Source organism: Ascaphus truei, chromosome 1 (assembly GCF_040206685.1).
Source record: "Ascaphus truei isolate aAscTru1 chromosome 1, aAscTru1.hap1, whole genome shotgun sequence".
NCBI classification, from domain to species: domain Eukaryota; kingdom Metazoa; phylum Chordata; class Amphibia; order Anura; family Ascaphidae; genus Ascaphus; species Ascaphus truei.
Window position 1 is genome coordinate 194,017,404 of NC_134483.1, and position 26,375 is coordinate 194,043,778.

The 26,375-nt window shown below is 45.8% G+C and overlaps 1 protein-coding gene across 3 annotated transcripts in view; it reads left to right on the forward strand.

The window, feature by feature from the left end:
* The window catches only part of SECISBP2 (SECIS binding protein 2), a 53,502-nt gene extending 27,382 nt beyond the window's left edge, over positions 1-26,120 (forward strand). For 2 of the 3 annotated variants that reach the window (XM_075599861.1, XM_075599876.1), the window contains exons 8-12: positions 7,131-7,272; positions 12,024-12,244; positions 13,021-13,175; positions 18,197-18,398; positions 24,883-26,120. In XM_075599861.1, coding sequence (XP_075455976.1) covers positions 7,131-7,272; positions 12,024-12,244; positions 13,021-13,175; positions 18,197-18,398; positions 24,883-24,980 — 818 coding nt within the window. In that variant the 3' untranslated portion in view covers positions 24,981-26,120. Of the gene's footprint in view, positions 1-7,130; positions 7,273-12,023; positions 12,245-13,020; positions 13,176-14,108; positions 14,261-18,196; positions 18,399-24,882 lie in introns of those variants that run through there. The other variant, XM_075599871.1, reaches the window with a different exon arrangement.
* The last annotated feature ends 255 nt before the right edge of the window (positions 26,121-26,375 follow it).

Genomic DNA, 26,375 nt, shown 5'->3' on the forward strand with positions numbered 1-26,375 from the left:
CTCCTGGGGCAACTATATCGACTCAGGGGCATCCACCTGTGGAGGGAGATGCCATGGGATTAACCCCCATTCAGGATACTGGGGGTGGTGCTGAAGGGGGGAATGAAGCAGGTGTCGAGGTAGATATGGAGGAGGGGATCAAGAAACCATCGAGCCCTGTCATATTCCGGTTGCACAGGCAGCAGTGGAGGAGGCCATTAAGGCACTTTGTAGCTCCCAACAATACCGGGGATGCCACCCCCTCTACTGCTGTGCCTGCATGTGTTCCAACATGCCCCCAATACGGCACAATCAGTACCACACTCAGGTCCCACCATAGAGGGTGAAATGGATTCTCCTGCTCAGACTTAAGTGAGAAGTCCATTAAGATCAAGTTGAGGAGAATAGTACTCCTCAGCCAGGAGGAGCCTGGGGATGAACCAGTCAGTCCCCGCTAGGGAACTCGCACGTTTCCTACAGAACGCCCTCTATGGACAGAAAAAAAGGAAGGAAGTTGGCCCTTGAGAAGTGGGGAGATGTCAATTTCATCGGGCCAAGATTTCTGGGAGCTCGGAGCATCTCTGGATCTGGAAATTTGTAAACCAGCTGTGAGAGTACAGGCCTCATAAGGAATTGTCTCTGTGGCTGGTACAAGTGGTACTCCTGACACACAAAAATAATGGCTTTGCACATCAGCATGCTCAATGTTAACAGCTGTAAGGATGGCCTCCGCAGGTTCGAGGTACACTCCTACGTGCAAAAGGGAGGGTACTCTGACGTTCCTGCAGGAGACCCATACCACTCCAGAGGCTGAAGCCAATTGGCACTTGGTGTGGCGAGGCAGGGTCTTCTTCAGCCACCTCACTTCATCATCATGTGGGGTGGTGACCCTGTTCTCCGAGTCCTTCCAGCCAGAGCTGCTGTTTGTCAAGGCTGTTATCCCAGGCCGTCTACTTCTCCTCCGGGTCTGGTACCTGGACTACACGTTTAACTTGTCGAACGTGTATGCTCCATCGGACGGGCCAGAGGGAGTGAGGTTCTTTGCCAGGCTGTCGACATACCTGGAGACGGTCGATGCAGATGCGTGTGGTACTCGGGGGTGACTTCAATTGCACCTTTGAGGCTCTGGACAGAGTCGTAACACCTCTCTGCGTCGGCCTTGCAGGACCTCATCGCCCGGGTCTCGTTAGTTGACATCTGGTGAGAACAACATAAAGGGGCACCAGATATTTACACGTATGTTAGGGTGTGGCGTGGTCTGGTGTCCCACTCATGGATCGAACGGCTTTATATATCTAGCCACCTCATGTCGCGAGCCCAGTCCCATTAGGTTGGCGCTGTTCACGTACCACAACTGTGTGTCTGTGACGGTGACGCTGTCATCAGCGCCCTCGGCCACCTATTGGCATTTTAACAACTCCTTGTTGGAGGACCAGGGCTTTGCGACGTCGATCCGGGAGTTCTGGACGGCCTGTAGAGGTTGCAAGGGTGACTTTGCCACGTTGAGTCAGTGGTGGGACATGGGCAAGGTAAACTTGCGCCTTTTGTGTCAGAAGTATGCCATGGGTGCGAGCAGGCAGCGCGATGCTGGGATCGAGGCGCTCCGGGGGGAGGTGCTCAATCTTAAGAAGCGTCTGCCTGCGTCTCGGGACCAAGCCCTGCAGCGTGAATACGTAGAGCGGAAGTGCACCCTCCATGAGCTGGAACAGCGCCAGGCTCTTTTTCTTCGGAATATGGATCGCGGGTCGCGCCTCTTCTACACTCTGGAGAAAAAGAGGGGTAACCGAAGGCACATCACCTGCCTTCTTGCCGATGACGATTCCTCTCTGATGGATTCGGAGAGCATCCGGAATTGGGCCCATATGTTTTATTCCAACTTGTTCTCTCCAGATCCCATCGATCCAGACGCCTGCAGGGTGCTATGGGAGGGGCTTTCAACGGTCAGCAAGGGCGACAGAGAGAGGCTGGATAAGCATCTTACTCTAGATGAGTTCTTTGACATCCTCCATCTCATGCCCTACGTTGAATTTCTTGGGGCTGGACGGGCTGACCGCAGAGTTCTTTCGATCCTTCTAGGAGATCCTGGGACCTGATTTCCAACAAGTCCTCGAGTAAGCCCTCGAGACTGGTGAGATGCCTCTTTCTTGTAGACGGGCAGTATTGACGTTGCTGCCCAAGAAGGGGGATCTCCGCCAAATAAAAAACTGTTGACCGGTCTCGCTGCTAGGCACGGACTATAAGATCGTGGCCAAAGCCATTTCGCTGAGGCTCAAATCCGTGCTGGCAGAGGTGATTCACCCCAACCAGTGTTATGCAATCCCAGGACCGGACCATCTTTGATATATCTTTATGGTCCGGGATTTGCTGCACTACTCTCGCAGGACTGGTCTGTCTCTCACCTTTCTCTCCCTAGATCAAGAGAAGGCATTTGACAGGGTGGATCACCGATACCTCATAGCCACTCTGCATGCGTACAGTTTTGGCTCTCGTTTCGTGGGCTATCTGAAAACGCTGTACGCCTCTGCAGAGTGTTTGATTAAGATCATTGGTCCCTGACCGCACCCTTGGCATTTGGTAGAGGAGTACGTCAAGGTTGCCCCTTGTCCTGCCAACTCTACGTGCTAGCCATTGAGGCTTTCCTATTGAGGAGAAGGCTCACGGGCTAGTGCTAAGAGAACCAGACATGCGTGTAGTCCTTTAAGCCTACGCTGACAACGTACTCCTCGTGGCCAGGACTTAGTTGATCTGGAGCAGTCACAAGAGTGCCAGGAGGTCTATTCTGCGGCCTCCTCAGCACGGATCAACTGGTCCAAATGCTCAGGCCTTTTAGAGGGTTCCATAAATGTAGACTCCTTGCCTCCTACATTTCGTAATATCTCGTGGGAGGCAGATGCAATCAAGTATCTGGGACTCTACCTTTCCACTGCGTAGCGCCCGGTCCCAGAGAATTAGACAGAGTTAGAGAAACGTGTCCTCGCTCGCCTGGGATTGTGGAAGGGTCTCGCAAAAATGCTTTCCCTCAGGGGAAGGCCTCTCAGTTGTGGCACCGGCTGATTGCCCTGAGTCTGACCCCTGAATTCATCACCAAGATCCAGAGGAAGTTGCTGGACTTTCTCTGTATGGGAAAGCATTGGGTCTCTGTGGGTGTTACGTACCTCCCTCTGGGAGAGGGCGGACAGGGAATAGTATGTGTGCGCTCTCGGATGCACACCTTCCACCTCTAATACCTGCAGAGATACCTGTACGCAGACCCTTCTCCGCAGTGGTGCCAGCTGGCATCCAGCTTCCTTCGCCAGCTGCACAATATGGAGTATGACAGGCAATTGTTTCTCATCAAGCCTGAGGGGTTTGGGAGAGACCACTCTGTGTTGCTGGCATACTAACAGAAAACCCTCAAGGCCTAGAGCATGGTCTCGGTGTCTATGCAAGGAGAGGCTGTTGGGGAGGACCTCCTAACCGAACCCCTGCTGTATAATCTAGCATGGGGTGCACGGATGTTGGGATCCCCCAGCATCATTCGCCGCTTTTGCCAGGCACGGATGACCCGAGTCGGGGATCTCCTGGACTACGAGTGGTCGGAATGGGTGGAGCCCAAGGTGGTTATGCGCCTCATGGGCTACACCACCCCACGAGTTCTGCGCCGTTTGCTCAACGAGATCAAGGACGCCATGTCCCCCAATTCACGCACCTTCCTAGAGGGGTTATTGCAGACCAGAGCGCCACGTCCACCTTCCGACCCCGTCTGCCTCTGGCTATATGTGTGGGCCCAAAGCCCCACCAAACCCCTCAGACTCCTCTTGTCCCCAACATAAGCAGGCTGGGGACTTTACCCTCGGCATGCTTCCACGGCATGCCGAGGAGGTGGCTGTATTCTTTCTCGTGCTCCATACGGTGCACTACCTCGCCCTCGTCGCCCACCCGATACCATTTGGAGGCGGTACTACCAACAAACGATGGTGAGAGGCCCCGGTGGAGAGAACTCTATTCAGAGTTAGTTCCCCGACCCAATGGGGGCCTGAGCTGGAGAATCCTCCATGGTGCACTGAGCATGGGAGAGTACCTTGCCCACTTCATGGACTCCCAGGCCACATGTCCATTTTGTGGCTCAAGGGAGTCCGTGTTCCACATTTATTTTAGTTGCGCCAGACTGCAGCCCCTCTTGTCATTCTGTTATTCTTGACCCGCCAACTCCTGCAGTTCTGGTTGCACTTCTCCCCGCACCTTTTTATTTTTGGGTGCCCAGTATCCCTAAACACTATGGCCAGGTACCTCCTAGTCAACCTGCTCCTGGCATTAGCCAAACTGGCTATTTATAAGTCCAGAAAGCAGCGTTTGGCTGGGGAGGTATCCCTTACCTACCTGGCTCTGTTCTGGGTGCTGGTGCGCTCCCGTATCCGAGCAGAGCTCGGTATCCCCCCTTGGTTTTTCTTTTAAACCCCTCGTCCTCCGTTACTACACTTTATTTTCAGTTACAGGTGCACTTAAAGATAGATAGAGAAGAGTCTTCTCTGCCAGTGCTCAAAGTGGAATAAATTGCTTCTCTTCTGAGATGGTTAAGTAGCTATATAGCTTAATTCATCATTTCAAATGCACCAATTGTTGTTGGAGGAACCAGGAAATGTATATAGAGTACACTGTATAAAGGTCAAAAATGCTCAAAATTGGGGTGAGGGTAACACATAGAAAAGGGATGTCAAGGGAACCTAAAAGAATTAGGGACCCTGACCCCTATCTAAATAATAACTCCAACAGCCCTTAGAGCTAGACCACAGTGATAAGTAATACAGTGTCAATGACAAGTACTCACAATCTTTATACACACGGTCCTTCTGATTCTGGCATGCTCTAAGCCCGACATATGAAGTACAAAATCACCCTGGATAGGTGGAAAGATGGCGGTGCACAGCGTGCCAACAGGTGCCTCGTGCGTTCCGGAAGCAGGAAGAAAAACGGAAGCTGGATGGCGATTTTCGGTGCAAAATTTAATAAACACTAATGAACAGCAACAACATGTTATTTAAACGAAAGAATCATCTAGAGAAAGAACTCTGACGTGTTTTGTGCATCCACTGCACTTTGACAAAGTGCAGTGGATGCACGAAACGCGTCAGAGTTCTTTCTCTAGATGATTCTTTCGTTTTAATAACATGTCGTTGCGGTTCATTAGTGTTTATTAAATTTTGCACTGAAAATCGCCATCCAGCTTCCGTTTTTCTTCCTGCTTCCGGAACGCACGAGGCACCTGTTGGCACGCTGTGCACCGCCATCTTTCCCCCTATCCAGGGTGATTTTGTACAGGTGCACTTAAATACTGTTTTTTGTTGTATATTTGTTTTAAACCTTTTTCTTTTTCTGGTTGTTCCTGACTTCCTAACCAGGTGCTGGTTTCGCCAGCCAATCAGTTAAAAGGTTTTAAAAATATATCTAATTCTAACTGCATACTTAATACAACCAGCAGTTGAAATCAACCAGTCACACTGATCAGGACACGCAAGTCAAACATCATAACAAACATCACTGATACAACATCACAGAACAATTTTTTTTAAGACAGTCTCTCGAGACCCTCACACAGTTCTAACCATGCTAAATACCCAAAAGGTGTAATGATATAGGTAACAGTAAAATACCGCATACACATTTAATACCTGTGTGTGAAAACGGGAGGGCGAGGCAGCAGTTAGCCTCACACTACCATGACTGGCCGGGTCACAAATTATCACTTGGTGGAATAGAGAAGCCCTCACCTGAGCAACAGCACAGACTAGGGATAGTGCCTAAACATATATAGCATGGTAAAATAAAGTTGTAATTGTAATCCACTCTAGCAGAGAGTAAGAGAATGTTTGTTTGCATATTACTCCATCACCAGCATCGTCAGAAGCTTTACATTATAGCTTTACTTTATTCTGATTTTGGTACAACTTATTTGTAGGGTCTGCAGCAGGTATTTTCGTTTGAATATACAGCTGAACCCATTATAACGCGGTCCTCGGGGTCCACAGAATTAAACCGCGTTATAACAGGGATCGCATTATAAAATTTTGCTGTGCAAGGACTTACCGGAATCTGCAACTCTCTCCTCTCTGCAGCTCTCCCTGCTTCATCAGGCTGCGTCTACGTGCGCGGCACTTACGTAGACTTTCGAGTGGAGGGTCACACACGAGACACACACACACACACACACACACACACACACCTACACCATGTGGGAATTTTTTATTTTTTTTAAAGTTCAATGCTTTATTGCTAACGGACACATACAGGGAGTTGAACATGAATACATTTTATATAATACACATGCAGGAATCAAACCCATGCTAGTACCAATTCCTTACCTGCTACGCCACAGGATTGGTGTGATAAAACAGACTCTAAATATACTTAACATCTACAGCACAGTGCAGTGGTACTAGCATATGAAAGGTCCTGGGTTCGAATCCTTTATGATATGGTAAAATTTATAAATAATTATTTTATATGAATTATAAAATAAAATAATAATTTATAAATTATACATTATAATTAAAATAATTTATAAATTATTTTAATTATAATGTATAATTTATAAATTATTATTTTATTTATTTTATCATTTATACATTATTATATAAAATAATAATTTATAAATTATACCATATCATACAGGAATCTGACACAGGACCTTTCATATGCTAGTACCAATTCTCTACCTGCAAGCCACAGGGTTTGTGATTTTATCACACCAATCCTGTGGCGTAGCAGGTAGGGAATTCGTACTAGCATATTAAAGGTACTGGGTTCGTTTCCTGCATGTATATTATATAAAATGTATTCATGTTCAATTCCCACATGGTGTAGGGGTGTGTGTATGTGTCCGTTAGCAATAAAGCATTGAATGTTTAAAAAAAATAAATGGAGATGTTTTTAAATCGGGAGCCATGCTCAGACCGCGTTATAAACGGATCCGCGTTTTATCGGATCGCGCTATAACGGGGTTGAGCTGTATATTCATAATAATAATAACGTGTGTGTGTGTTTCTGAAAAAAATAGATGTAAAGAAAGATTATTATATGTGCCTCAGAATAATCTGTTTTAGAGAATATAAAATTCTAAAATGTTTCCCTCTGGAAAATTCACCTCCAATGTTTTCGTTTCTTTGTTGCATCAGAAACGGGAGAAAGTCCACCGGATATTTCCGAGGTTGTTGATGATGAACTTTCAGAGGATCACCCTGAGGCTACCGAGCTTCTCATCCCTGCGTCTCAGCTCAGCTTCAGCCTTCCCAAAATTCATAGCAGGCGATTTCGAGAGTAAGCGCTTTTCAGAAGTATGAATGACCTACCTTGTGAAAGGCCATAGGGTTTATTTTCAAGGCCTGTTACTGGATTAAGCATGGTGTTATACCCTCATGTGGGTGAGCTGACTGCGTGCAGGTACAGCCTCTGCAGCTTTGTAAATACGCCCCTAGAGAACTTATGTCCCAGGACTTAGTTGAAAATTACATCTAGATATCTAACAAATAAAAATTACTATGTACCACCCCCAGTCTACAACACTGATGGCTGCATAGGCGCACACAAGGTTGAAGAAAAAGGGCTCAAAGCCAGCACCTCATATCTGCTTCTCTTGCAAACAAATGCTGCTTTGTGCTGTGACAATATAATACTGTACATGTGTGTTTCTCTTCCCAGTGCTTCTGTGCATAAATATCTCGGGCAGTGTTATTTTAAAGTACAGTACTAGCATACAAGCAATGTGGTAAAGCTATAAATAAAATTATTGCTCTAGTTCAGTGGTTCCAAACTTTTATTTTTGGAGGTATAAGGATCCCTATAATTATATTATAATTGTAAGGAACCCCAACCCTCTCCAATAGTGAGTCTGAGATCATATGCATCGTAAATTCTTCTGTATTCGGTACAGTTTTCAAATGACCTAAAAATTGCACAGAACTTTTTATGGATGCCTCTGGTGTAGTTACTGTACATTTTATTTCGTTAGCGCATGTTTTTGGGGGGCTCTTCCATTTCTGTTTTGATCATTAGAACAGCATTGTGTTGTTTGAGGTCACACAGCTCCGTGAATACACTGAAATAATACTGTAAGTAAGTGAGGCAGAACTACAGATCAAAGGGAATTGGGTAACACCTGTACCCCAGAAGTTGGATAGGCCCCTCTATCAGCACTTATGACAAAAAGCTACCTTTACATTTATAAAGTGCTTCAAATATATTAGGAGTATAGCAAACTGAATTTTTCAGCTGAAAGCATCTTGCTTATTTGTAGCTTGGAACACAGCAGCTCTGCAACAATGCAGTAAAAGTTGTATTATTAAAGCTTGTAATCTGCACTGTCCTGTTACATAATTAAGTAATATTCCCCTCAGAACAGGGCATTACTGGCCAATAATGCCCTGGCTAGAAGAGTTGAAGGCCCGAGGCGAAGTCGAAGGACTTTAACCCAGCCAGGGCATTATTGGCCAATAATGCCCTGTTCTGAGGGGATTATTACTATTATAGGCTAAATGCAGGCTTTTTTCATAAATAATAGATACTTTTGTATAGTTGCTTACATTGCAGATATCTATATCCACAAACTGCCGCCCCCTCTGTGTACACACACACCACAGCACCTCTACACACACACACAACACAGCACCTCTACACACACACACAGCAGCACAACACAGCAGATCTACACACACACAAACTCCTGCTACACACACACACACAACAGCACACCACACACAACACCTCTACACACACAAGCACACCACACACACACTCTTGAGCTCTACAATCACAACACAGCACCTCTACACACACACGCAGCTCCACACACACACACACACACACACACACACACACCACAGCAGATCTACACACACACAAACTGCTGCTACACGCACACAACAGCACACCACACACAACACCTCTTCACACACAAGCACACTACACACACAACACAGCACCTCTACACTTACAACACAGTACCTCTACACACACAACACAGCAGCTCTACACACACACAACACAGCAGCTCTACACACACACACACACACACACAGCAGCTCTACACACACAACACACACCAACTCTACACACACACACCAGCTCTACACACACACAGCAGCTCTACACACACACACACACACACACACACACACACACACACACACACACACACACACACACACACACACACACACACAGCAGCTCTACATACACAACACAGCAGCTCTACACACACAACACAGCAGCTCTACACACACATACTCTGCTGCTACACACATGCTACACCCATAAACACTGCTACTGACACACACACACACACACTGGAGCTCTATACACACACACACACACACACAAACACACAGCAGCTCTACACACACCACACAGCCGCTCTACCCACAACACAAACCGCTGCTACACCCACATACAACAGCACAACACACACTGCTGCTATACCCATGAACACTGCTACTGACACACACACACACACACATACTGCAGCCACAATAAAAAATGCAACCACTTACTAAACTTTGCAGACTCTTCCCCCCCCCCAATTCAACTGAATCTGCTTAGAAAATCACAGTCAGCTCTTTGGGGGGAGGAGTCAACCCATGGCTGATACTTCATGACCAATCCCCTGCCCTGTCTCAGAGCTGTTACTTCATTCTGACCAATCCCCTGCCCTGTCTCAGCTGTTCTGAAAGCTGATTGACTGGAAATAAACACATTGAAAATTACACATTGCAAGCTGCTAAAATTCCGGGCATTACTGATTGGATAATGCCCGGAATTTTAACCAATCAGAGAGCAGGGTTTTCAATAATGCCCAGAGTTTTACTGCTTTAGCCTATAATTAAGTAATAATCCCCTCAGAACAGGGCATTACTGGCCAATAATGCCCTGGCTGGAAGAGTTGAAGGCCCGAGGCGACACACACACACAGCAGATCTACACACACACACACAGTAGCTCTACACACACAAGCACACCCCACACACACACAACACAGCACCTCTACACTCACAACACAGCAGCTCTACACACACAACACAGCAGCTCTACACACACAATACAGCAGCTCTACACACACAATACAGCAGCTCTACACACACACGCACACAACACAGCAGCTCTACACACACAAACTCTGCTGCTACACACACATACAACAGCACAACACACACACACTGCTGCTGCTATACCCATAAACACCGCTACTGACACACACGCACAACACAGCAGCTCTATACACACACACACACCACAGCAGCTCTACACACACACACGCACCACAGCAGCTCCACACACACACACACACACACACACACACACACACACACACCACAGCAGCTCTACACACACACACACACACAACACAGCAGCTCTACACACACACACACACACACACACAACACAGCAGCTCTACACACACAAACAACACAGCAGCTCTACACACCCATAAACACTGCTGCTGACACACACACACTGGAGCTCTATACACACACACACCACAGCAGCTCTACACACACACACACACGCACCACAGCAGCTCCACACACACACACACACACACACCACAGCAGCTCTACACACACACACACACACAACACAGCAGCTCTACACACACACACACACACAACACAGCAGCTCTACACACACAAACAACACAGCAGCTCTACACACCCATAAACACTGCTGCTGACACACACACACTGGAGCTCTATACACACACACATCAGCTCCATACACGCAACACAGCCGCACTACACACACTACACACACATACAACTGCACAACACAACACACACACACTGCTGCTATACCCATAAACACTGCTACTGACACACACACACAAACACACACAGCAGCCACAATAAAAAAAATGCAGCCACTTCTTTGCAGACTCCCCCCCCCCTTCCAATTCAACTGAATCTGCTCAGAAAATGTCAGCTCGGGAGGGGGAGGAGCCAACCCGTGTCTGATACTTCCTGACCAATCCCCTGCCCTGTCTCAGAGCTGTTACTTCATTCTGACCAATCCCCTGCCCTGTCTCAGCTGTTGTGAAAGCTGATTGGCTGGAAATAAACAGATTGAAAATTACACTTTGCAAGCTACTAAAATTTTCACCAATAAGAGAACAGGGTTTTCAATAATGCCCTGAATTTTACTGCTTTCGCCTATAATATTTAATAATGTTAACCGGGCCTGTGGAGGCAAAGGGGATAAGCATACGAACATCCCCAACACCCAACAAAATGTCGTCGTCGTCCCCATATTTGAGAAGCTCCAGGGATCCCCTGATCCCTGAGACACTTATCTCTGTAGGTGATGCCGGTAGCAGCTCAGCAGGTTTAAATGACCCGGTCATGCGGCCAATAGGAAGGCACAGGGTATGATGTCACGGTTTCCTAATGGCCCATGTGATGCAGGAGCTTTTCGATAGCCCCACATAGCCAAACCGGAGTTGCTACCGGCACCCACTACAGAGTCCTCAGGGCTGAAAGTGACCCCGTTAAGCTCCGCAGACCCCCGACTTCATTCCTATAACTGTAAATAAATAAATAAAAAGATAAGCAGGATTGCTGCTTTAAGAAAGCTGCCTCTCTGCCTACATGTGTCCATACCACGTTTTATATTAGCCTGTGAAATGTGCTCTCGTAGAATAATTTGATAAGGTGAACAGTCCAATTCCTTGAGGTCTTTCAGGAACAGAACTTGAGAAGTTATCTAGTATGAGTATCTGAATTGAGGGGGATTCTGTGTTTCCAAATAGGATTTAATTTATCTTGAAGTAATGTTGCATTCTGGAGCAGGACCGCATTTAATCTCGGTTTCTCTCCCAGAGAGAAGTAGTTATATTTCATTTTAGTTTTAGTTTATTTCATTTTGTCACTGCGACAGTAATAAGAATGTTTTTCAGGCATTTGGTTACCATAGAATTTGCTACCTTTTAGGGCCCAACTAAATACTGCAGTACAAAGTCATGGTGTGCAGTATTAGCATGAAATGTAGATGAATAAATGGGTGACTTTCTTTACCTGTTTTAGGTATTGCAGCCAAGTGCTCAGTAAAGAAGTGGATAGCTGTGTGACTGAGCTTCTCAAGGAACTTGTTCGCTTCCAGGATCGCCTGCATCAGAAGGATCCAGTGAAAGCCAAGACCAAGAGACGTCTGGTGATGGGCCTAAGGGAGGTGCTGAAACACCTGAAACTCAGGAAACTGAAATGTATTATCATTTCCCCCAACTGTGAGAAGATTCAGTCTAAAGGTACCTGAGAGAGACGACCAGTGTTTCCCTAAACTTACGTGGGATGAGGCAAAGTGATGGAACTACTGTATGATAGTGTTCTACTAAGCACCGTTTATTCTTGACCTTCTGTTCTATAGTGCATTTATACTTGTCTACTATGAATTATTTCTCAAGTTCAACTACACATAACCAATGCAATGTAGTGATATGGTCGAGAGAGTCATTAATCACTTGCCATATGTGTTTACTCTGACATTATTGTGATTGTTGTTTGTAATATAACTTTTTCTTACACGTTATTGAAATACATAAAGTGACCTGAGTTCGTTTTTAACCCTTTCGGTGACGGAGTACCGTGGCACTAGGATTCCACAGCCCCTACGTCACATTGCGATCACATGATTACGGCATCACTGAACCCGCAATCGGAAGAGTCGTCTTCCTCTTCCGTTTCCCTGCGTTCCAGAACCCGATCTCCCTTGGAAAACGAGCAGTAAAAAGACCATGACGTAGCCACTACGTTATGTGGCCTCTGGACTGCCAGACTCTGAGTGGCTGCGTGTTTGGGTTTAGAGCCAACATGCTTCAGTGCTTGGTCACAAAACCAAAGGCTAGAGACTCTGCCTCTTTGTGGTTGCAAGGTGTGCTTGACCGAATATATCAAAACAAACACAATAAGGGCATGGTGGCTAAACGTGTCCTTTGTAACCAAATTAGAAGGAAAGTGTATAAGAAGTAGAAAATGTCATTGCAACGTTACAGTGGGCACTGAGTGTGTTGTCCTTTGTTTCCAGGTGGTTTGGATGACACTCTCCAGATGATCATTAGCTGTGCCTGTGAACAGAATGTTCCCTTTGTGTTTGCCCTGAATCGCAAAGCTCTGGGCCGCTGTGTCAACAAAGCCGTCCCTGTTAGTGTGGTTGGAATTTTCAGCTACGATGGAGCACAGGTGAGCAAAGCTTATTTTCATTGGGTTGTTAGTATATTAGGAACCCTGCTTCAGAGCATAGAAGGGTTTATTAAAAGGTGGCATTTACATCTTTTTTGAAGTGAAACTTCTTTAGTGGCACCTATTCTGATGGGGTAAAACGGGAGAGATGGGGGACAAATGTGAAACGGAAGTGACGTCACGGCTCCCCCCTCCCCCCCCCCCCCGCATCTACTGTGACATGCGGCGGCGGCGGCGGCGATAGCCGCCGGCGCCGCTCCTAACAGCCGCTGCTCCCCCACACACACCCGCTGTGACATGCTGCCCACACACCTGCTGTGACATGCGGCGGCGGCGGCGATAGCCGCCGGCGCCGCTCCTAACGGCCACTGCCATGAGTATAGCAAGATGGCTGCCGCAGAGCTTCCGGTGCTGCGGGTGTAATAAGATGGCGGAAGCCCCGCAAGTACTCCGGCTGAGATAGGAGGAGCCGCTGCTCAGCCTCTCTCCTCCCTCTTCCCTACCTCCGCTTCCCTGTGTCCCGCTGACTAAAGGGCGCCGCTCTCCTCACACGGCCGGCAGCTGTGCCGCTCCTAACGGCCGCCGGTCCCAGCTGCCATTCCCCCCAAACGTGCACTGCCATGCCGCGCATGCGCTGTTCCCCGCGCCCGCTGACATGCCGCGCATGCGGTAGTCATGGTGACGCCACGGCTCTCATAGGGACACTGCAGCCCACACTGCTCCAGGCCCTGATCTCCTGCGGCCTCTCCTCCCGGTGCATGCCCGTGTCCCTGCAGGCCTCCCCTGGCCGCTGCTTGTGGGATGAGCCGCTGCGGGTCAGTCTCAGGCCTGAGCTCCGGGCAGGAGGTGACTGGTGAGGGCGGGGAGACTTTCACCTCCCTGGGCTGGTACCGGGGCGGGTAGCTGGAGCTGAGCCTCTCCCCATCCCTGCAGGGCGGCAGCTTCTGTGGGGTAGAGCCCGAGGGGCTCCTGTGGTCCCTGCAGCCGTGGACTCCCTTCAGGAGGCTGCTCCGGAGGGATGTGCAGACTAGTCGTCCGGCCGCCTGCTGGTCACGGCCGCCTAGGAGAGGAGCTTCATGCGGAAGGTACACACACTGTCACACACACGAGCACTCAGACACACACTGTCACACACACGAGCACTCAGACACACACTGTCACACACGAGCACTCAGACACACACTGTCACACACACGAGCACTCAGACACACACTGTCACACACACGAGCACTCAGACACACACTGTCACACACACGAGCGCGCACACTCTCAGCGTCACGCGCGCGCACACTCTCAGCGTCACGCGCGCGCACACTCTCAGCGTCACGCGCGCGCACACTCTCTGCGTCACGCGCGCGCACACTCTCTGCGTCACGCGCGCGCACACTCTCTGCGTCACGCGCGCGCACACTCTCTGCGTCACGCGCGCGCACACTCTCTGCGTCACGCGCGCGCACACTCTCTGCGTCACGCGCGCGCACACTCTCTGCGTCACGCGCGCGCACTCTCTGCGTCACGCGCGCGCACACTCTCTGCGTCACGCGCGCGCACACTCTCTGCGTCACGCGCGCGCACACTCTCTGCGTCACGCGCGCGCACACTCTCAGCGTCACGCGCGCGCACACTCTCTGCGTCACGCGCGCGCACTCTCTGCGTCACGCGCGCGCACACTCTCTGCGTCACGCGCGCGCACACTCTCAGCGTCACGCGCGCGCACACTCTCAGCGTCACGCGCGCGCACACTCTCAGCGTCACGCGCGCACACTCTCAGCGTCACGCGCGCACACTCTCAGCTCTCAGCGTGTCACGCGCACACTCTCAGCGTGTCACGCGCAAACTCTCAGCGTGTCACGCGCACACTCTCAGCGTGTCACGCGCACACTCTCAGCGTGTCACGCGCACACTCTCAGCGTGTCACGCGCACACTCTCAGCGTGTCACGCGCACACTCTCAGCGTGTCACGCGCACACTCTCAGCGTGTCACGCGCACACTCTCAGCGTGTCACGCACACTCTCAGTCACGCACACTCTCAGTCACGCACACTCTCAGTCACGCACACTCTCAGTCACGCACACTCTCAGTCACGCACACTCTCAGTCAGTCACACGCACATATGAGGAATTCACACTTAGTGCAAATAGCTAATACAGGGGATGTGTGCTGAGCACGCGCATTCTAAGTCAAATTTATTTGCGTTTTGTCAATGAAATTGTATTTTGATTTTTAATTAAAACATCACCAACACAAATACAATTTCTGTGACAAAAGTCAAAGAAGTTTCACTTACTATGCGCGTGCACAGCACACACACCTTTTTTTATTTTTCTTCTTTTTCTCTTCAAGGTTAATCCCATGTAGCTAGTTGGCAAAAAAAAATGGAAAAAATGATTTGCATAACCAACTAGAAGGTTCCAATGTTATTTATTTGCATCTAGAGCAAATAATTTTTTTCCCCCCTTTTTTAGTGTCTACTGAATGTATGCTGATCCGCTCCTTTTAGATATAGCTATACACATACAGATATGACATTGTTCCCCCAGATAACACAAATAATAGTGTAATTCAGAATATTGGCTTTCCATGGCAATCTGTGAATTTTGGTTTGATGTAGTGCAATACATTAAATATTACATTAGAAAGAACAATGCAACCACTTCATCTGTGTGTTTAGATGGTATCATAATTACCTTACAAAAAAAAAAGAAAATGATTTACCTGCAGATTTGAGGATTGACTGTTTTCCACCAAGAGATTAGATACAGTATTTCAAAATCCCTGGAAGTGTGTGTTTACCATAGAAACAATAGTTAAAAGTTCTGTAGCTTTTTTTTTTTTTTTTTTTTTTTTTTTTTTTTTACATTTTGGTAACGTTTAATTTAAATGTGGCACTGCAGTGGTTCATTTTCGTCCTTGGAGGAACTAGCCATTAAATAAAGCAGCGGTGCGCAAACTGGGTGGCGCGCAATTTGTCTGGTGGGGCGCGGGCGGTTGCAGAAGTCCCGCGCTCCTCCCCAAGGTGTTTAAATTAAATGCCGGGGATCGCATGAGAGGCCTCTGCAACAGTAACACTTACGGGATTCAGACGAGTCTCCATGGCAACGCGGCATCAAATGACGCCGGGGTCATGTTACGTGACGTCACACGACCCCGGAGCGTCATTTGACGCAGCTGGCAGGTAGGAGAGGGGGTGCGAGACAGGAGAAGGGCAGGCAGGGGGGGCGCAGCTTCAAAAGTTTGCGCTCCCCTGAAATAAAGTATTATGCACATGAACACAGAACATTGCTAATGATAGTAACTTTAAAATGTAATTTATGAGCCGAGAACAAATATATATTTTCAGGAAGAACGTTAATTATCTATTTCTTTTCTTTCACCCTGGTCACGTCACTCCCCAAGGAAAAGAAAGGGAATAACAGAACAGACGACTCTTTGCTACGTGAACACAAAAGAAATACATAATTGACACATTATTTAAAAGAAAAAAAAAAACTTCAAAGTATCTGTTGACTAACAAAAATTCAAAGTAATAAAACAAAACAGTGCTATGAGAGCGAGAGACTGCGTATTAAGTGAAGTTCCTTCATGTCCTAGTATATACAACCAACACTAATATTCAACTCCTTGTGACACCCAGTATCTGCGTGATACAAAATGCAAGTAATTCTAGTTTTTTCAGCTGTAAGATTTAGTTCTCGTCCATGACACAATGTGTCAGCGTTGTATGCTCTTTTTTGTTTTTTCCTCCGTAATTAAGGGTCTCTAAATAATGGGTAAATATCTAAAAAGAAACTACAGAGACTACTCCAGTAGTCTTATTTAATGAAATGACAGTGCATGTTTTACTGTTACAGTTTTGAACCTCTTGACTCGCTCATAAAATGACTGGCCTTGCAGACCCCACATCTAAAGAAACCTATGGTTCTCTGGCCTGGCCGTGTTGTTTTTTTGCTGGTGCCTGTATACAGTCTGTGGACCAATAAGTCCTTGAGATTCCTTGTGCGTATTCTTGTTATATTTGGTGTCTGAGTAAGGACATCTGCTAGGTCTTACAGTAAGATGTTTTTTATTTTATGCTACAGTGTATTATAGGTACTATTATTCTGACTGTTATTTCCAGATGAGTATTTTATCTTTTGGTAGGAAAATCCTAGATGTTTCCTAAGCTCTTTTTATAAGCTTCTTTCTGTATTCCGTCTAGGAAACCCCTCATTCATCAGTCTGGCTTGTTTTCTCAAACACCAAATCTGTACGGCAATTTCATCTTGCCCTTTGGTATTGTCCCATTGAGATCCCATTTATCAAGGACTTAGGATGTTGACTATTGGCTCATAAGACAGTTGTTGTCTCTTTGGGGAGGGGTGATAGTAATCTGTATAGTGCCATATTGATCTTTTTTTAATATCTTGGTCATGGAATATAAAGTTGTAGTAGTTTGTGTTGATTACTGCTTCAAATGTGTCCCAAAGTAGGAGAATATCCTTGATCTAGCAGACCCATAATTCTATGTTTGAGTATATTCCTCCTACTTTTCTTTAAAACAACTTTGCTTTCCTAAGGCCTCGGCCATGTTCCTTGCTTGCTGCCGGAAGCGCGCTGACACGCGCTCCCGCTCAGCACTGAGCCCCTACAGCCGCAATTAGAGCGGCTTTAGTAGGGGCTCACCTGCGCTTCCGCTCATCTGCGGAAGCGCAGATCTTAGGGGAATATAAAATTCCCCCGCTTGCCGGCGAGACAGGCCGGTTACGTGAGCGGTTCGCCCAATGAGGGCGAACCAGCTCCGTGACGTCACTGGCCCGCCCCCGGCCAGTGATGCGCCCGCCCCCAGACCGCCCCCTGACGGCCTGCTGAGAGCGCTTGCGGTAAGCAACCGCAAGGCCAGGGAAAGCACCCGCTTTCCCTGAGCCTCAGCGCGCCTCAGCACGCCAGCGGTAAGCGTGTCCAAGGCCTTACAACATATGTAAGCTTTCAAGATAAATTACAACTGAACGGATTTTTTATTTGTTTTCCCACTGTCTTTTAGGACTATTTTCACAAATTGAATGAACTCACAGTGCAAGCCAGAGAAGCCTATAAAGACATGGCTGGAGCATCACAGGAACAGCAGACTGAAAATGAAGCCGGGGAAAATAAATTGGAGCCGTTATCAGAAAACACAAGGCAGAAACTTGATGAAGACAGAAGCACAGTGTCTGCTGCAGAGGAGCCAGATGAACCAAACTATAGTGAGTATTTAGAGGATGTTGTGTTATGGGGATGAGCTGTTCACATGAATCTTCTAGCCTTTCCCAAATGGTAATTAATACTTCACATTTTACATGATACTGCACTTTATCTTCAAGCTGTGAAACACTCAATGATTTCGTACGGTCTTAATTGGTAAGATTGTTCAATGATTGCAGAAATCCAATTTTTGGGAATAATATTTGAGCTGCAAAAAATATTGAAACGCCACTGTCGCATACGTCACACCTATAACCTGTATATGGGACAAGGATTAATACACAGCTATCTAGCCGATTCACTTTTTCTCCACGCATGGAGCCTCAAATTAATAATATTTCCCCTCAAGCCGTCCCATTAAACCATCTGTCATTAACAGCACACTTGTGAGCGTGTGACTTATATATGTAACTAGGGTTCATTGACACAACTAACTCACTGTCTCACCTTTCTCCTTAACAAGGTACTTCAAATGCGGTAATATTTACCCTTGCTTTGTTACAATATATATCTTTAACCCGTTGCCACCATACGTACAGACCCTCCGGTCTCTCTTTATTAAGATTACTATGTACACACAACAATTTGTTGTAGCAAAATATGTATGAAAAGTTTAAATGACACTACCAAGCGTTCAATTTTGTGCTTCCTATTCCTCCCTCTCTTGTTTTTCCCTCCTTTCAGGCTCACACTGTCCAGATCTTCTCTCCTCTCCCTGTCCACGTCGCGGTCATCTATCGCCCACCTACCTCTACTCACTCCCCTTCTGCCTTTCTCTCTCACTTTGAATCCTGGCTCTCTTTCTTTCTCTCCTCAGATTCCCCTGTTCTTCTCCTTGGGGACTTCAATTGCTACATTGATGACCCCTCTCTCCCTTGGGCTTCCCACTTTCTCTCTCTAACCTCTTCTTTTGGCCTTCAACAGTGGACTGCAGCCAGCACCCACAAGGATGACCACTACCTAGACCTGGTTTTCACTAAAAACTTTTCTCTCTCTGATTTCTCCATTTCCCCTTTTCCTCTCTCTGATCATGACCTAATCTCATTCTCTCTATCTCGATTGTCCCCTTCTCCACCTCTATCTACCCCTCGGTTCTGTAGAAACCTGCGCTCTATTAACCTACCAGCCTTTGAGTCTACTTTACGCTCCTCCCTCTCCTCTCTCAGCTCTGCTACAGACCCTGACAACCTGGTCAGGAACTACAACTCTGCCTTATCCTCCTCTCTTGATCTATATGCCCCGCTTTCTCTATGCCGTCCTCGCCCTTCTAACCCCAGACACTGGCTAAATTCCCACACGCGCATGCTGTGTTCCTCCACTCGTTCCTCTGAACGCCCCTGGAGGAACACTTTCGCAGACTTCCTTTACTACAAATTTATGCTATCCTCTTTCAACTCTGCCCTCTCAAGCTAAACAAACCTACTTTTCTTCACTAATCAACACGCACAAGTCTAATCATGCTAACTCTTCTCTGTCTTTGACGCTCTACTCAAACCACCCTCATCTGCCTCTTCTTCCTCCATCTCACCTCAGGACTTTGCTGACTATTTTGAGGAAAAGGTGGAATCCATAGGTCAGAACATCCCCTCTGTTTCCTCCTCCCATCCTACACCTCTTCCTAACTCTCCTCCTGCCTTTCTTGACTCTTTCCACTGTCTCAGAGGAGGATGTGTCACTGTTGATCTCCTCTTCTCCCTCTGCCGCTTGCTCTCTTGACCCCATTCCCTCCCATCTCCTAAAACCTCTTGGTCCTACTATAATCCCTATGCTCACACACATTTTTAACTCCTCCCTCTACTCTGGTACCTTTCCATCCTCCTTCAAGCATGCAGCAGTTATACCATTTCTCAAAAACAGCAAGCTTGATCCTTCCTGTCTTTCTAACTATCGACCTGTCTCCCTCCTGCCTTTTGCCTCTAAACTCCTTGAATGTCTCGTATTCTCTCGATTGATCCACTTTCTCAACACCCATTCTCTCCTACACCCTCTACAATCTGGCTTCCGCATTGCTCACTCGACTTAAACAGCCCTCACTAAAATAACTAATGACCTCCATGCTGCCAAAGACAGAGGTCATTACATTCTGCTCATATCACTCGACCTCTATGCAGCATTTGACACCGTGGACCACCCTCTTCTCCTTCACATTCTCCATACTCTTGGTATTCGGAACAAAGCTCTATCCTGGATCTCCTCTTGCCTCCCATCGTACTTTCAGTGTCTTCTGCTAACACCTCCTCCTCCTCTATTGATCTCTCTGTGGGGGTACCCCAGGGCTCTGTCCTGGGACCTCTTCTCTTTTCTCTGTACACACTCTCTAGATGACCTAATAACATCTCTTGGGTTTAGATATCACCTCTATGCTGATCACACACAAATTTACTTTTCAACCCACGACCTTACACCTGCTCTACAAACCAAAGTTTCTGAATGTCTCTCTGCGATATCATCCTGGATGGCCCTCCGCCGCCTTAAACTTAACATGGCAAAAACAGCGCTCCTCATACTTCCTCCCAAACCTGGCCCTACTACCTCCTTCCACATTACTGTTGGAAGTACCATCATTCACCCAGTAGCCCAAGCACGCTGCCTAGGGGTCACACTTGTCTCCTCTCTCACATTCTCTCACATTCGAAACGTTTCTAAAACCTGTCGCTTTTTCCTCCGCAATATAACAAAGATACGCCCGTTCCTCTGTTGCTCGACTGCTAAAACTCTGACTCAGGCCCTCATTCTCTCCCGTCTTGATTACTGTAACCTCATGCTGTCCGGCCTTCCTGCCTCTCACCTGTCTCCCCTACAATCTATCCTAAACGCTGCTGACAGAATCGCTCTACACTTTCCTAAATCTGTCTCCGCGTCTCCCCTCCTGAAATCCCTCTCCTGGCTTCCGATCAAATCCTACATCTTACACTCTTCTGCCCCTCCTTACATCTCAGCCCTAATTTCTCGCTATGCACCATCCTGACTCTTGTGTTTTTCTCAAGCATGTCTTCTTTCTGCCCCCTTTGTATCAAAAGCCCTCTCCTGCCTTAAACCTTTCTCACTGTCTGCCTCGCACCTCTGGAATGCCCCTCCCTTCAATATCCGACTAGCACCCTCTCTATCCACCTTTAAGACCCTTTTGCTTAAAGAGGCATATGAATACCACTGTTGATAATACTGGACACATGATACATAAAGCTTGGCATCCTGCAGATGCACTTACCAGAATTCCCTCCTACTGTCTCTGTACGTTCTCCCTACCTAGCAATCAGATTGTAAGCTCCTCGGGGCAGGGACTCCTCTTCCTTAATGTTACTTCTATGTCTGAAGCACTTATACTCATGACCTGTTATTTATATTATTTGTTATTTATATGATTACCACATGTATTACTACTGTGAAGCGCTATGTACATTAATGGCGCTATACAAATAAAGACATACAATACAATTTTTAAATCAGAGCCCAAAGTATTATTAAAGTTCAGCTTTAATGTACAAAAAGTACAGTGCTTGGTTTATAAAAAAAATTATTACAAGAACATAGAATTTTATAATAAATGCAGACAATTTAATCAGATTTAAAAAAATATACACGTTTAGTGGTAACATATAGGAATTCTTTGTATAAGGTTTCTTCCTCACAACGGTCTCGAGTTGGAAACCGAGACTACACATACTGTATCATGTTGACGTCAGATACTCCTTTGGTTAAAATTTAACTTAGAATTAAAAAGTAGGTCTTTATATTCTAAATTCCCTTTTTGAGAACATCATAAGCCCACTTTTCTGGGCGTGTTCTCAACCCACCCTTTCATCAATCTCTCTCTGACAGTTTTACGACTTTAAAGGAAAACCCCTCTTCTTTTGACATTTAAACTTTGCCTCAATATACAAAAGACTTAATAACTTTGTTTCTATAACACTTAGACACCCACCATCTTCACTGTTGTGTCGTTGTACTTCATATACTCTGAACCACATAACGTCTGTTTTTGCAGCAGATATCAGAAATTATACATAGAAAACGTTGTTTTTTTTGTGTGTATCTTTTCATTGCTGCTAATTGCTTTGAGGCCCTGGATATTTCCCATTTAATAAATGTACACTTTTTGAGATACCGTCTTAGCCCCACCCTCTGGTTTTTGCAGATCCCCATCAGCAATCTCTTTCAAGCTACATTTAAAAGGGCCCTGTTTATTCTAGTGTCAGGGAAACCATATTTCATATTCCCACTTGCACAACCAGATGTCCTTATCTCTAGATAACGTCAGACCTATAAAACCCATACAAATAGGCCTGGTGTGGTTTGACAGATCATAAAAACAATGTGTATTTTTTAGATAATTTGTAACCAACATTAACCTTTCGTGTGCCAGATTGGTTAAAATACTTTGTGGCTGTTACTAATATGGCAGAAATTATTAATACCGCCTTCATAGCTGGTAAAAGATGCATAGATGAGCATATTGCCAAATATCGGGGATTATGCTAATCAGGTGATGGCTTTCCTGTCTAAGGGTTAATTGTACTGGACACCTAACAAGCTCCTATTGAACCCCCAAAATAACCACAACATATATATAAGCATATGAGTGTCACAGAGGAGTGCTACTGAGCATGGCAATATATATTTAAAACCAGAGACAGAACATAAAACACAGACAAAGCTCAGTTTTAGCACATCCAGTGAAACTCATACACGGTACAGTGCCTAAATATATATGTATAAATATCTATCCAACTAAAAGACCATTTTACTTAATAGATATTTATACATATATATTTAGGCACTGTACCGTGTATGAGTTTCACTGGATGTGCTAAAACTGAGCTTTGTCTGTGTTTTATGTTCTGTCTCTGGTTTTAAATATATATTGCCATGTTCAGTAGCACTCCTCTGTGACACTCATATGCTTATATATATGTTGTGGTTATTTTGGGGGTTCAATAGGAGCTTGTTAGGTGTCCAGTATATTTTACAATTGTGTTTCAGCTAGTCTTGGCTGTTTTGAGGGTGGCAACCTCCTACTTAATTGAAGCTCACCCCCTCCCACATTTAAATGGTTAAGGGCTCACTCCATAGCATCTTCCACACAGGGGAACTTGTTTGCTTGCAGGATGGTTGTGACAACTCTAATACAGAGTGCTTTTCCTGGTAATGTACAGGTTAATAAAGGCGTCAATCAGACTTAGAACTTTGCAACTAATATTGACAGATTTACTATAAATCATTCTTCCTGTTATTACACAGGTTACTAAGAATTTATATTAGGGTTAGGGACCGCTGAATTGTGGTCTGCCGTGACGTTGGCTCAGGGGCTTACAACATTTTTGGCCAAAAATGTCAAACTAAAAGACCATTTTACTTAATATATATTTATACATATATATTTAGGCACTGTACCGTGTATGAATTTCACTGGATGTGCTAAAACTGAGCTTTGTCTGTGTTTTATGTTCTGTCTCTGGTTTTAAGTGTTAACTGACAACAGAGAAGCCCAATGCTGCATCCAACATGACAGAAATACACAGTAAAATACTAATATATGTATACATATGCCACACTCAATAGCATTCCTTTTTGACACTTATATACATATATATATTTTGTGGGGGCTCAGGGGTTCCCAAAAAGAGCTTGCTGGGGTTTTGTGTTTTGTTAAGTGTTAACTGCTTTGCATCCAGAGAGGCAACATATTACAAAGCATAATATATGGTTAGCTCATCTGAACTGTTGTGCTTCGTAGTAATAGATCTATTTCACATGAATGCATGCCTTCACTTACATTGATGCTTTAAAGAAAACCACCCCCCCCTTTCTGGAAAATAAATATATATATATATATATATATATATATATATATCCTAAACCATCGGGCCTCCAGTAGCACAACCCCCAGGTCTGACCTCACAGGTTCCGCCACTATCTGCAGCTCTTTCTGTAGGTCTGAAGGTGTTTACTCTACCAGTATCCAATGGATGAGAATATTGTGCATTTTTATTGTTGGCTGACACAGTGAGTGACATTCTCCTATCCGGCGGGCGAAGCTGCTATTATATGACAATGGCTGTTTTACCCTCCCAGCACAAGTAACACACTAGCAGCAGAACAACGAGTCTCTGGGACAATATGACCTAGAGCAGGGAGTGCCAACTCCAATCCTCAAAACCCCCCCAACAGCTTAGGTTTTCAGGATACCCCTGCTCAGTCACCGATTAAGCCCTCAAGGGACACCAACGGGGCAGGGTTTGAGTTGGCCGTCCTTGTTCTAGAGGGTTATGCATTGTAAGATCAGTTATAAGATTTTAAAAAAATTACGATGACCGACTGAAAGTGGGAAAGAATAAAAATGTATGCAAAGGTATGTCTTTGCTCTCGTATTTGTACTACGCCATCATTATATAATAGGTTAGAAATAATTAGTTAGTCGAACAGTCTGATATTAAATGATTAAAACAAAGTATTTCATGTGCAATCCCTTTGTTTCCTCTCTTTCAGTTAAGGTCTGGAAAAAGATGCTAGAAGAGGAGTATAATCCATACGCCATGAGCCTGGAAAAAACAGTTACTACTGAAATGCTGAACTTGCACTTGTGATTGGAGCCTTGAAGCAGCAGTGTGTGCTCCCCTCTCCCCAGAGCTGATCTCCTCATAGAAGGCGGAACCCTGTTTATTTCTTATTGTTGAAACACTTCCAGACTCTCTCCGCCTTACTCCCATTACATATCTTTTTTTCCCTTCTCTCCCCCCCTCCCCCCCTTAATCGAACATAGCCTTTAAAATGGCTCTCTTTCATTTTTTTTCTTCTCTGCCCTCGTCACTGCCTTGTAGCTCCCACGAAACACCACTAGTGATATGCTGTTACAGTGCATGGCATTAGTTGGCCGTTGGGCAGGCAATGGCTGTAATTGACATATCAAACACAACTTCACCACCAAGCAACAGTTGTGCGGGAGGGGGGTTACTCTATTACATTCCCAATAAACCGGTGGAAGTTTCAGCATATCCACAATGTATGTATTCCCTCATTCACTGCAGCGTACGTTTCATTCCGCAATTCGTCAGTGGTGACGCTGTAGGAGAAGCCCTATAGAAAGTGGCACGGCAGAGTCTGTGATTGAATGTTACTATCACAACTTTATCCGATAGGAAGGAGACGTGCGTCGGAACAGGAGAGGGGAGTCATTTCTTTATCCAGCATGCACTGCTGCTTTACGGGTTTTCTGGGTTTTCTCTATTTTCATTGTCATGCAGTCGGTTTTGGCTTTTTTTTTTTTTTTTTACATTTTTATTATTTCTATGAACCCCTTCACTGCCAGGGGGTCCTGAAATACATTGCAATTTATTGCGGGGCTCTTGACTAGGAAAGAGTTCATGCTGTAGATGCAGTGGGGCATACATGTGCATCCTTTTGTAATATTTGCTTCCAAAACACCACTATCTGCACAGTTGAGGAATTCCAGTGAACCAATTGATGAGATATTTTCTAAAAAGGTCATTTAGAAACTGAAAATGAATGTTGGCAGCCGAGATGGAACTGCTTTATATTTTTTTTCTTAATACCTTTTATAAAATAGCGTGTTCCTTTTCACCGTTTCAAAATGCCACTATACACTTCTAACCATCTGAAGAGATTTATTTACTAAAGAGCAACAGCCGTTATTGGCCATCCATTTCTGTTGTGACTACACTTACCGCGTTTTTAGTTAATAAAACGGCAATAAAGCTTCCGTAAAGAATATTCTAATTATTCTAGTTGGCATATTTCCCAGGTACTTCGGGTGTATTCCCTGGTAGCCCGGGAAACTAGTGGATGCTGCACACCGTTAGTGAAATGATATAAACGATACAATCACCGGTACTCCTGGTTCAGGGAAAACCTGTTGGTAATCCAAATGAATACAGAAAAAGGGGATAGTGAATCAGGGCACTTCGGATTTCATATAAGGGAATTTATTGAGCCAAAAAAAAAATCGACGTTTCGGCCGGTGC